The sequence below is a fragment of the Sturnus vulgaris genome, chromosome 2 (assembly GCF_052056855.1).
Source record: "Sturnus vulgaris isolate bStuVul1 chromosome 2, bStuVul1.hap1, whole genome shotgun sequence".
Classification (NCBI taxonomy): domain Eukaryota; kingdom Metazoa; phylum Chordata; class Aves; order Passeriformes; family Sturnidae; genus Sturnus; species Sturnus vulgaris.
In genome coordinates this window covers 115,857,686-115,870,693 of record NC_142244.1, presented here as the reverse complement: position 1 = coordinate 115,870,693, position 13,008 = coordinate 115,857,686, and the positions used below count along the sequence as shown (strand labels likewise).

Here is a 13,008-nt window from a genome sequence, read left to right as displayed (position 1 = left end):
GAAAAGGGCTGGAAGCTTCATCCTTTAAAATGCCAATCTTTACTGCATTCTGGAGATCTCTGAGTACTCGCCAGTTCCCTCAGCTTTTAGGAGATTCTTGTTTTGTGTATAAACATTTCAAAGGAAATGACCAAACAGAATAACGAAATCAGAGTGGTTGGGCTGGAAGGACCCATTAAATGTTATCCAGTCCCACTCCCTCTGTCATCTGCAGTGACATTTTCAACTCAGTCAGATCCTTGAAGTTTTCCAAGGATTGGGAATCCACCCCCTCTCTGGACAAGCTGTTGTGGCTTTCCTCACGCTCGTTGTAAAAAATTTCTCTCTCATATCTTGTCTAAACTGACCCTCCTTCAGTTAAAAGCCATTCCCTCTTGTCCTATCAGTACAAGGCCTTGTAAAAATTCCCTCTCCAGCTCTCTTGTAGCCCCTTCAGATAATGAAAAAGTGCAATAAGGTCTCCCTGGAATTTCTCTGGTCTGAACAGCCCCAGCTGTCTCAGCCTGAATATCAAAATAAAATTCACTGCTCCTCTACAGGAGAAAGCCAAAATACAGCAGTGATTCTGCCACAGGAAGAGAAATTGAATATCTGAAACCATCTCTGCCAGAGCCTTAGGGTGTTTTACTGAAAAAAGGCAGATTTCAGTCCCAGACCTGGTATCAGACACAGTGCAGAGGAGACACTGATTTCCAAAAAAATCCCCCCTGCCATTTCTACTTGGTGATCTTAACTGAATGCCCAAAGGGAGCAGCAAGATGTCAGTCACAGGGATGTATCTGATGAAAATGCAGAAGGGAGCCAGCCCTCCCAATATCACACCACTGCTCTGCTCTCTCACCACAGCAGTGCCACTCTGATCATGCCTGTGGGTCACTTGGGGAACGTTCATTAATATTCTATTTTCAGAGGTGTGAGTTTGAACGTTTCTCATAACAGGCAGCCCTTGCAAAATCATCAGGAAAAGAAGAAAAGCTTGGGGGTGTTGGACAAAGTGAACTTCAGAGGCCCCTTCCAATCCTAACAATTCTGTGGGATCCTGTGTGAAAAGGGGTTTAATTCCATATCCCATGGAAAGTTTTCTGGGAAGTGCTGTGGGATTTGGAGCCCTGGGCACAGTGTGTGTGTGTGCATTCCTCTGACAAAGCTGTTCATTCTCTGATGTGCCCAGAGCTGGACTCCCTGTGCTTGCTGGAGAGAGGTGCTGAGCACCAGTTTTAAAGGAGCTCTGGGCAGATTTTCATTTAACCTGAACTCCTTGAAGAATCTGGTTTTCCACATAAGTCCTCAGGAAGAGTCTAAAAAGCATTGTCTTAAGCAATAATGAAAAATGCAATCATGATTATGAGTGTAGAGAATGATGTTTCCCTTTTCTTGGCACATTATCAGACATTGAAAAGCTCTTTAGAATAAGCTGAAGGATAACCAGAGCAATTAAAGCTGTTTGAACCAGAGACAAAGCATTTCTAAAGCTAAAGAAAATGTTGCCAGGGGAACTGCTGTACTAAAAAATTTCCTTCTCAGATTTACACTCCCTCTGACAGCACCAAAGCTGCATTTCTGTCATTCTGTGATAAACTTTCTCACTTCATCTTGCCTGAACTCCATGATGAATGTCTTCATCTACCTGCCCTGAATGATGACATTTTCATTTTTCCAGCTACAACTCCCTGGTTTCAGTGCTGGAGAGGAGAAATGCACCTGGCAAAGGGGAAGAATGGAATGTGGTTCAGTGCAGGCAGGAAAGGATTGAACAGCAACATTCCAGTTGTGCAGATTTATTCAGGCAAAATAAAAACTGTGAGGATATTCGTGCCAAAAAAGTTTTTAATCCTGTGGCCTCCTGGGTGTGAAAGTCTGGAAGAAGATTATGTTCAAAGCCTTTCCTCATTCAGGGCCCCAGAAATTCTGCACAGAGCTGTGGCTTGATTATAATCAGCAAGGACAGAAAAAAAAAAAAAAAAAAAAAAAAAGAAAGAAATTAAAGAAAAAAATCAGATGAGTCAAATTGGTGTTACAAGGTTTTTGAGAATTCATCCTGGCTTAGATTCATGGTAGCATAATTCCATGAATCTTTACATCAAGGCAAAGATTACCTGGCTTCCTTGGAAAGAGATAAAGCAGGATTTCTCAGGACAGTGGGAAGCAACCTGGTGGGATTGGTCTCAGCTACTTTTGCAGCCTAAACCAGAAAGTCCAATCCAGCCCAGTCTTGCAGACTCCTCTGGAGTAAAAATAAGGAGGGAGACAATGGGGGAAAATGCATCTCAATGTTTACAAAGGTAACACAAAGAGGAAATGGCCCAGCCCTGTTATTTCCAGAGCTTTTTCCTCTAAGCTTCTGATTAAGGAAAAATGTGATTACACTAAAAAACGAATTAAAAGATTTTAAAAATCTTATTAAAGACAGAGAAGGATCTGTGTGCCTCACTTAGACTTCTATAGCACTAAGAAAATCTGTTGTGAATGAGAAACACCTTGCAGAGCACCAGATATTTTGGAGAACAGTCGAGGAAAGGAGGAAGAGCATAGAAAGAGAGGAAAAAAACAGAGGCAGAGCTGGAAAAGTTATGGCTTAGCATCTCTTTGGCCTGATTTACTACTGGAGAGCAGCATCCTGTAGGCAGCAAGATAGAGACAGCTAATTCAGTCATTAGGGCAGCTTTCCTCCTGCCTTTGTCTTTTCTAGGGGTTTGCTCTTCATGTGAGGAAAGAACATTTATTTCTTTGATAGGAAACCATTTCTCAAAATCCTTGTAATGGTCAAACCTCCTTTCAAGCCCATTCTCATGAAGAAAGGAAGAATCTTATTCCTCTTTCTAGCACTGACCTCAAATCAGCTTTAATCAGTAAGTAGCTCTTCTCTGTTTTTTCAATGCTCACACAGTCTGATTGTATTTTCTTTGACTCAGCTAAATAACCCAAAATACAGCACAGGACTGTAGAGCCTGGTGATTTTACAGATGAAGGTGTCTAAATGCTGTTCATTTTCTATCACACAAGCACAGAATGGTTTGGGCTGGAAGGGACCTAAAATACATCCAGTGCCACCCCAGCCATGGCAGGGACACCTCCCACTGTCCCAATGTCCAACCTGGCCTTGGGCACTGCCAGGGATCCAGGGGCAGCCACAGCTGCTCTGGGCACCCTGTGCCAGGTGTTATGAATGATGTTCTATTTGTCCAATTTATCAGACAACAAGATTAAATTTGGTACATTTTTCTTTAATAGCAACAATTGTATATAAATGAGTGCAATCAAAGTATATTGAATACATTTATTTGAGTATATACAAAATTTGGCAGTGAGTAATTTAGTATAATTAAAGCATAAGCAAAACCTGGGGGTACAGGGAGGGGCTCGCCCTTCCCCACAGACCAAACAATCAAACCAAAATCCCACTCATATACTATATGCTAATACATATTCATACAGAATTTTCTGGAAAGCTCCTCCTAGTTTCTGTTCCTAAAATCTGCATCTCTATGTTGTGTTGTGCATGCTCTGTTAGTAGTTAGGGGTCTCTCATCCTTTTGGGGGTCTTATTTCTGATGAAGGCTCTTTGTCTTCATCAATGACCACAGGTAACACATGCACCCTATGTAACTGAGCAGATGTTTTCCATAATAAGACTTTAATTAAGTCCCATGCCTGGAATAATTCCAATTTGGCCCATTCCAAGGTCAAAACTCTCTATTTCTAGATGCTGCTTATCAGACCTACATCCTTCTACTACTCCCATCAACATCTGGAGGATTCCATCTGCTTTGTCTCACTCATTTCTTTTTTGCTTTGTAACAATTATTTTGTATTGATTTGAGTACAATTTTTCTAATATAGTTACAATTTAGTTAGCACCAATCACATTTATCACACAGGGCATCCCCATCCTTACAGGGATCAATTTTTCCCTAATATCCCATCCAAACCAACTATCAGTTTGAAGCCATTTCCATCATGACAATTTGTCCCATTCTCCTGCAGGGAAGACAGAAATTGCACTGGTGGCCCCAATGGCAGGGACAGAAGGTTTCAGGGAGTGAATCCCAGGAAGTCCCTGGGAGCTCCTGGCGTGGGATTGCACAGCAAGCTGTGCAGAAATATGTTCCAGCCTCAAACACCCCAGAACAAAAAATGTGAGGGGGTAGCTTAGGAGTTCACAGTGTACACACCATCCAGAAATGGGTTTGGAAGGGTTGGGGAGGGGGGTGGGAAAAAAAAAGGGTGAGAATCCTCCTACTCACCAGCAGAAGAAAAAGGAAAAATTGGAAAGAAGTGTCTAGGGGAAGGGGAGTGGGAGGTAGGACTCTGCCTGGTGATTCACAAAGTGACCAAGATGCTTTTCCATCTCAATCAGGTCTTTTGAGCATCATGAGCATGGGTGACCTTGTGCCTGCACACTGGGGACTCAGACACTGCACCACATCTTATCCCACTCCATCCCAGCCCAGGGTTTTACTTATCCCAACACCAAGGCTCATCAGGAAAGCCAGAGGAAGGAAGGAGCTGACAAGGGCAGTAATTAATAATTAATAAAATGTCAATGCACATGCTGGTCTTTTCTAACACAGCTGATTTTGTCCTCTCTACACTGAGGGGATGGGCATGAACCTCAGAGCAGCTTAAGCCTACCTGAAGAGCAATTAGAGAGATGACAGAGCCAATCTCTTCTCAGCAGTGCCAAATGATAGCTTTGTAAAAGTTTTAAAAGCAGCAATTATCCTTTCCAAAGCGTTTTTATCAAGTGTTATCTTGATTAATTCAAGCTAAAAATTAATTTTAACCTTCTGCACTTCTCCTGCTTGGGCAACCAGAGATGGAATGTGCTCATTAGATGTTATCTATCCTCCCTTTTCTTGCTCTAGATTTATTCAGACACACCTGTATGGAAGTCATTTTAAGGATATTTTTATTTAAGTCAGTGGAACAAGAGTGTGAGATTTTAGACTTTAAAAAAGAAGGTGTTTGTAAAGTCAAGGAAATAGTAACAAAAAAATTATAACTGGTCAAAAAACCCCTATTCCTGCAGTTTTCATGGCTATTCCTTTTAACAACTCAGAGTGATTTTTTTCTAATAAAGCAAAGGTTTTGAAATTTATTTTCAGAAATTTCTCACGATTCCCCAAACTGAATGATTCATTTCCCTTTACTGAACCAAATCTTTCCATTTTGAGTCACTGTGGCATTAATTTCTCTTTGCTACTGTCATTGTGCTTAGTAGGAAATACAGTTCAGGGAAGTTTTACATCCCTTTTTTACGATTTAAGCTTCCTGGCAGATGGATTCATTGTAAAAATTACCTGACATGTCACATCAGTTCAAATCACTGACCAACAATGGCATAAAATGCAGGATGCAATTCTTGGAGGAAGACAGAGGCTGTAAGAACATCTCAGGAGGCAGCAGGGAGCACACACAACCCCCTCAAGTCTCCTGGGGCCATCAGGCGGAATTTCTTCACAAAAAAAAAGGTGATTAAACACTGGAAAGCACTCCCAGGGAGGTGGAGTTACTGTCCCTGAAGGCATTTAATGAAAGATTGGACGTGGCACTCAGTGCTCTGGTCTGGTTGACGAGGTGATGTTTGGTCAAAGGTTGCACTCGATGCTCTCAGAGGTATTTTCCAACCTAATCGATTCTGTCACTCTGTGTTGCTCCCCAGGGACACCACAGCCTGATCCATCCCTGCCCCTGCCCTTGCATGGGCATCTTGGTTCTACCTGCAAAAGTTTTACACCAGGGGTCTTACACAGCCTTACCTCCAGCCCTGCCCCATCTCCTCCAGCTGCAAACTGGGACCCCCTGACTGCTCCCTGGCCCTGGCTCAGCCCCTCACCCTGCCAAGGGCTGCTGGAGGAGCTCAGCACCTCAGTTGTGGGTGACAGTGACCACTGGCACGGGCACTTCTGCTCTGCCACACTGCCTTTGTCAGTGAGATGTGCTCCAGCACCATCACACTCACCTGTGTCACTGTAACAGGGGACATCAATGCCAGGCACTGTTCACTCACCTGTGCCATTGTAAGAGGGGAAATTGGCACCATGGAGCTCACCTGTGTCACTGTAACAGGGGAATAGGTAAAAAAACCCTGCACTCCCCTATGCCATTGTAACAGGCACCACTCCACTCACCTGTGCCATTACCACAGGGGACATCAGTGCCAGGTATCATGGTACTCACCTGTGTCACTGTAACAGGGGACATCAGTGCCAGGCACCACCACACTCACCTGTGTCACTGTAACAGGGAGATTAGCACCACTGCACTCACCTGTGCCATTATCACAGGGGAAATGTTATATAATGGGGAAATTGGCACCACTGCACACACCAGTGTCATTATAACAGGGGACACACGTTCCAAGCACCATGGCACTCACTCTGTCACTGTAACAGGGGACATCAGTGCCAGACACTGTTCCCTCACCTGTGCCATTGTAAGAGGGGAAATTGGCACCATGGAGCTCACCTGTGTCACTGTAACAGGGGAAATAGGTAAAAAAACCCTGCACTCCCCTATGCCATTGTAACAGGGAAATTAGCACCACTCCACTCACCTGTGCCATTACCACAGGGGACATCAGTGCCAGGTGCTGTTCACTCACCTGTGCCATTGCAAGAGGGGAAATTGGCATCCTCACACTCACCTGTGTCACTGTAACAGGGAGAATTGGCATCATGGTCCTCACCTGTGCCATTGCAACAGGGGACATCAGTGCCAGGTATCATGGTACTCACCTGTGTCACTGTAACGGGGGGAATTGGCATTGTCACACTCACCTGTGTCACTGTAACGGGGGGAATTGGCACCATGGCACTCACTCACCTGCTGGTTGCCCACCTGGCCGCCCCGAGCCCTCTCCTCTGCCGAGGATGAGGATGAGGCCGAGCCCCGGGCAGCCCGGCAGGCTGGGCTGGCACCAGGTGAAGTTTGTCACCGTGTGTCACCAGCCGTGCCTCACTTCCTCCGGGCAGGTTAAACATTGACAGGGCGGGGGAAGGCAGAGGCCATCCCTGCGTGTCACAGTGCCAGGCACGGCCTGCGGCCGAGTCACAGCTGGGGACAGCCTCCCTTCCCTCGGGGACAGTGTCCCCAGCACCTGAGGGACCTTTCCTCGGCACGGCAGGTGAGGGATCCTCGCCTGGGTCACCTCCAGCGGGCAGCCGGACCTGTGCTCAGAGCAAGCCGTGGGAGACAGCTCAGCGCCAGGGATGTGATCCAGGTAATCCCCCCTGCCACCTTCACCTGCTTCCCGGCAGACAGAGGCAGGGGCTGAAAGATAATTTAACCCTTTCCCTGCTCCTGCCTCAGCAGGAGCCTGCCCTGGGGTGGCAGGAGTGTTTTGTGGTTTTATCTCCTATTCTGCTTCCTGGCATTTGGGGTTGGGATCTGTCGTGGGGTGCCCAAAGCACCCAACCCCTCTGTGTGTCCAGCTGCCATTCCTCTGGGGTGATATTATATATTATAATAACAATATTAATGTTATTATCCCCTGCCTGTGCCGTGGGTGAGGGAGGGAGCAGGCTCAGAGCAGCACTGGCAACCTGAGCCACCCCGTGCACTGGCAGAGGAGGGGAAAAGCAGCCCAAAACAACCCCGGGAATTTAATTCACCGTCAGCCAAAATATCCTGTTTCATCTGGGGATCGGATAATATTTCCCAGCCCTTTAAAAGTCCGTTTTGAGACAAAGTGAAATGAAATGTTATAGATCCCTCCCTTTCCTGTCTTGCTCTACTTCACTCCAAGCTGTTTACTGACTTTTGTGCTGGATTTGGTACAATATTCTTGCCAATTCATTCTTCACCCAGCTCAGAATGCTTTGGAGCAGCTGGATTTGTCAGGGGAAGGATGAAATTCTGCTGTTCTGGCTGGAAATCCTCTTGGTGTCACAGCTTCCCGGGAAAGGAACCAGCCCAGTGTTTTGGATTGGTTTCCCGGTGATTTACTCAGGCTGTTTCACTTTGTATGACAGGTGTTATCAGCTCATAGTCCTGCCTGGTCTGTGTGTGTGCCAAGAGCTGTCACAGTGGCAGAGCAAGGAGAAATCCCTCCAGGCTGTGCACAGTGACCCTCCCTCCCCACCTGCCTGCTGGGGACTCCTCCACACAGCAAATGTGGAGGTAAAAAGACCCCAAAACCTTTCAAAACTAAGAAAACCCAAACCAGCCTTTGAACGAGCAGGTGAAGAAATCAGCTCACAGGTTTTGCTGAAAGTGCTGATAAGTTGACAGGGCTGTCCTGTAGGTTCCCAAGGTAAACTGAAAGCTTGAAAAACAGGAAAACGTGGATGCAAATGCCAAGTGAGCCTGCCAGATTCCGGGCAGGGAATGGAGCTCCTGGTGCTGCAGCTGAGCAGGAAACCCAGGGTGTCCCTGTGGTGACAATTCATTTTTTTATGCACTGCACAGTGCTGCCACAAAAAGCACCCCTGGAGTCAGAAACACTTTCCTGACAAGAAATTTGGTCTGGCCACAAAACCACATCCTCTGGCTTGGCTTTTCACAAAGGCAGGCTTCAGTCGCCCAGATGAGGAATTTGTAAACCAAGTGCAGTCAAAGCCTCTCCCACATATTTTGAGGGGGAGGAGGATAATATCTCACAAGTGAATCACAAACACTGAAAAAGCAGAAAATAGGAAGGAAGTAAGGTGGTGCCTCACACCCGGGCTCTGTGTGTGATTTCTGATCACAGTTTTGAGGTGCTGCTGGTTTATTGTGGGGTACAGGAGGCACTCTCAGTTTCTGAGGAATAATAACTCTGGGGACCCTTTTTGCACTATCAGCCTTTCTGAGGGCTCAGTCTGGGGAGCTGGGAGGAGATTTGTTTTTTCTCATCCTTGCAAGTGCAGCAGCTCAGAGAATTATTTTCCCCAGTTGTTCACGAGTCACTTTAATGATGCAGCAGGAGCTGCCCTGGCCCTGCCAGAGCTGGAGCAGGAGTGTTGTGACAGCCAGGAGGGACTGAGGAATCTGCAGGAAGAGGTTTTCTGCTGAAAAATGTTCCTCTGTGCCTTTTGAAACTGTTGTTTGAGGAAAGATTCTGCTCTGCTTCCTCATTTAATCTTTTCCCCTTGTTGCTCATACAGGTCACACAAAGTCACCCTTTGTCACAGGACCCAACTCCTTCCCCACAAGTTCTGTCCTTCAGCTTCTTCTCAAGCATGCAGTGACCACCGGTGGCTTCCTGCCTCAGGGACCAGGGGAGAATGCTCCAATGGAGAGCCTCCAGAAATCCATTTTACTTCCCCTCATCCTGACTGCCTCGCTGCCAGGTAGGACTCGCTCATAATGGGGAGGTGAGGCACCAGGGACAAAACAGGGAGCTCATTTAAATGTGGTGTAAATGGCCTTTGCTGATGAGTTCAGACTGAGCAGGCAGTCACAGAGTGGGATTATCTGAACTCTCTGAAAGGGGGATGTTTGCATTTCAAGCCGGAATGATCTGAAGATTTAAAGTGTGCTTCAGCTGAAGGACTGAGCAGTGTGTGGGGTGGGGAGGAGATGGGAAGGCTGCCCTCTTTCACTTTCTCCCTCTCCTTGTTTTTTCTCTTCCTCCTGTCTGGGATTGCTTTTGAGGGTGCATCTGTAGAAAACTCACTATCAGCAGCTGGTTTGTACTTCCAGAAGTAAATGTAAATTATCACGTTGCTGGTTTGCCACCAATTGCCACTTCACATGCCTGAGTCTCAAAGTCAATTCAGATTAAAAGTGTCTTGGTGGCAAAGCTTTAGAGGAAAAGTAAATATTAAGTGACTACTTGGGTAATGGAGACAAGGCTGATTTTCTTAATCGTAGTCCAGCTGGAGTTTTAGCAAGTTCTGACAGGAAGGAGCTGCAGTGGGATGAGGAGAAAGGAATTGTCATGGATTAATAGTGAAAGGAAACAGTGCAGGAATAAATGCTGAATTTTCTGAGCAGTGGAGCTGCACAGGGATGGGTGGTATTCAGCAAGCTCTTAAGCAACCTGGTGAAGAGGAGGGAACTGTGAGGTGGCAGACTTTGCAAGCAGTGCAGAATTACTTAGGGCAGCCAAATCCTAAAAGAGACTAAGAAGATTTGCCAGAAAATGTCGTGATTCCAGATGAGTAAGTAATAAAGGCTGAGGAAGCATTCAATGCAAAGCATCTCTTAAATGCAGTGTCTAGTAGGGAAAAGAATAGATGTCTTGGAAAGTGAGTAAATTGCTGAAAAAGAGAGGAAATGTCACCATTTGATGTCTCCAGCAAGGCAGATAAAATGAACCCTGGCATGCTGTAAATCCACAGAAAGGTTTCATCTCAGATATTGGCTGCTTTGTTAACCCTTCCTTGACCAGCAGGACAGGTTAGGTTTGAGAAAGCTACAAAGTGTGATGGAGCTGTTCAAAGGCAGAGAATCAAAAAATCATAGGAGGCTTTGGATTAAAAAGGACCTTAAAAATCTTCCAGTTCCAGCCTCCCTGCTGTGGGCAGGGACACCTTTCACTAGACCAGTGTCCACAATCCATCCCTGAGCATTTCCAGCATGGGGCATCCAAAGCTCCTCTTGTCTAGGAGGGAAGGATGAGGAGGCTACACTAGCCTGGGATATCTTTTTCCTGATTGTGAAAAATAATAAATACTAAAAATGTATTAAAATAATTAGTTATATGGAAGTGGATGGTGAAATGATCATTCACAATTTCTCACAACAAAAAGTATTCCTGGCAACCACTAAAAGTATCAGAATATTTAAGGTTAACCCAAGCCTGTTCTTTTCTCAGAGCATGTAATTAAAGAGTAAAGCTCACAGCCACTGGATATGGGGGGATATCAAATTATAAATAGGCTGAAAAAACCTAGAAACAAATATCATAAGGGGTAGATCCATAGGTGCAGAAGCAATTTTTGGCTTGGGAAGTCCTTGGATCTTTTATTTTTGGGCACTGGGAAGTTCTGCCAGGGACTGCTGTCAAACAGTGAGTGAGAGGAAGACACAGCCTGGGGGCTGTGGAGAGGTTTGTGTGCAGGTGGGAGGAAATAAGTGTTGCTGAGCATCAGGAGTCTGGTATTACTTGACAGAAACATCCTGTAAGCATTTAAAAATTCTTGTTAACATAAATGAACAAGCCAGTCCCTCGCTGCAAGCTTTGACAAGCTCTAACCTACTTTGGTTTTCAAAAAGCTCAGCTGCAGGGCTGTTGGGTTTTGAAACAAACTTGAGCTGTCTATTAAGTAATTAATTAATTAATTGTTGTGTATTTAACAGTTCATAGCAGAGCTGTGGCTGGAGCAGTGGGCCAGTGCTGAGGAAGGGGAGGTAGAAGGCAAAGTGGGGTGAGCAGGAGACTGAAGAAAACCTGAAGAGAAAAAGGAGTTTCAAAGAGACTGGGAGGAAAAAATGTAGAAATTCAAACAGAAAGAGCAAAGAGGGAAGGGAGGAAGACAGATATTAGATACAAAAACTGAAAGATGAAAAGCAGTGTTTGTGGAAGGGCGATATGGGTATAGAGGGGGAGATTATTTTGAAATACGGTAATGAGGCTGGGAAAAAAAAAAAAAAAGAGGAATCATTATGGGAAAAGGATAAGCCCATCCTGTCCTTCCCTGTGCTGCATCCAAATAGGTCACTTACAAAAGAGCACAGACAGAGCCAGCAGAGGACAGGAGGCAAGGAGGACAAGGTAGCCACGTCTCAATGCCCTTGTTGTTGAAAACTCCAGCATAGAAGAGTGATTCTTTGGAGTTTATTCAAGTGTGGAAGAAAGGACATTGCTGACGAAGGACAAGGGTGTTTTTTTGGCAAATGAGGTTCCCTCAGTGCAGCCATCACCCTGCACAAGATGCATTTTCATTTCTTCACAACCTGCAGTGGTGTGACAGTAAATTTGTGTGGCAGAGGAGGGAAAACACCAGCTCATGAAGGAGTTGGTTTGTGCTCTGCTGCTGGGAGGCACTGAGCACCTGGGACACCATAAACACTTAATTGAAGCAAATTTTCACCCCTGGTGACTGCTCTGTAAACCTTTAATGACGTGCCTCAGAGGAAGTGTCCTCACTCAGGGGTGTTTTTCAGGAGCCAAGGGGTGATCAGGGAGCCAGCCCAGCATTTCCCTGCTGCAAGGATGGTGTTTGCCTGGGTGGGATGTCTCCCTGCTGCTGTGTGGGGAAGCAGATGTTGAAACAGCTGTTAAGAGCTGAACATGTAATTCCTGTAAAGTGCAATGAAAATCTAGCCCAAGGCCTCAATTTGTTTAAAAGCAACCATCTGCAAGGTATTTTTGAAGCAGGATGCAAATGAAACCAGCACTAACATTTCCCCCCGCCCAGTGCATGAGGCAAGGTCCAGCAAAAGGATCTTAAGGCATTGGAAGCTGGGTTTGGATCTCATTTGTGCCATGAATGTCCTCTGTGAGCTCACATAGGTGACTTTATCCGTGTTTGTGCACGGGCTGGACAATGGAAAGTGCTGTTGGTTCAGGACTCCACGTGCAGAACAAACAATAGAAGCAAGAAGATAAAGAGGCAAAGGCAAAATCACCAAAGCCATTCAGGCAGCAGGTGGAGAAAGCTGATGAAATTCCTTTGTTGGTTGTGCTGGGGCTGGGATCTGAACGGAGGAGAGGTTTTGTCCCACTCCTCAGTTCTTCTGCTTCCCAAAGCATCCCCATGCAGGGCTCAGGGACCTGTTCCCCATGGGGCAGCAATCAGGGAGAGATCATTTATTGCTCCAGCAGCCATGGTTGGTGGAAGAAGATGTAGATCCTCCCTTACCTATGGACAGATAACAAATAATTCTCATAGATGAATGATTAACTCATACCTACCTGCCTATACTGCCCTGAATGTCTGAAGAAAGCGAAAGCAACATAGCCAGTTATTTTTAGAGCAAATTATCACTGATTATTCATGTTTAGGGATAAATTTCAAAGATTAATTAACAGCAAGCATTGTCCTGAAAGTTGCATCATTTATTCAGAGCCCTGGCATATCACAGCTCCTTGAAAATGTAAAGTGTTTGCACAGGCATGGAAATAAATTCCAAGTGCAC

The 13,008-nt window shown here is 45.6% G+C and overlaps 1 protein-coding gene across 2 annotated transcripts in view; it reads left to right on the top strand.

Moving 5' to 3' along the window:
* Positions 1 to 7,045: 7,045 nt before the first annotated feature.
* IGSF5 (immunoglobulin superfamily member 5) overlaps positions 7,046 to 13,008 on the top strand; it is a 28,533-nt gene continuing 22,570 nt past the window's right edge. For both annotated transcript variants that reach the window (XM_088160475.1, XM_014880631.2), the window contains exons 1-2: positions 7,046 to 7,222; positions 9,087 to 9,272. In XM_088160475.1, coding sequence (XP_088016601.1) covers positions 9,215 to 9,272 — 58 coding nt within the window. In that variant the 5' untranslated portion in view covers positions 7,046 to 7,222; positions 9,087 to 9,214. The remainder of the gene's footprint in view (positions 7,223 to 9,086; positions 9,273 to 13,008) is intronic.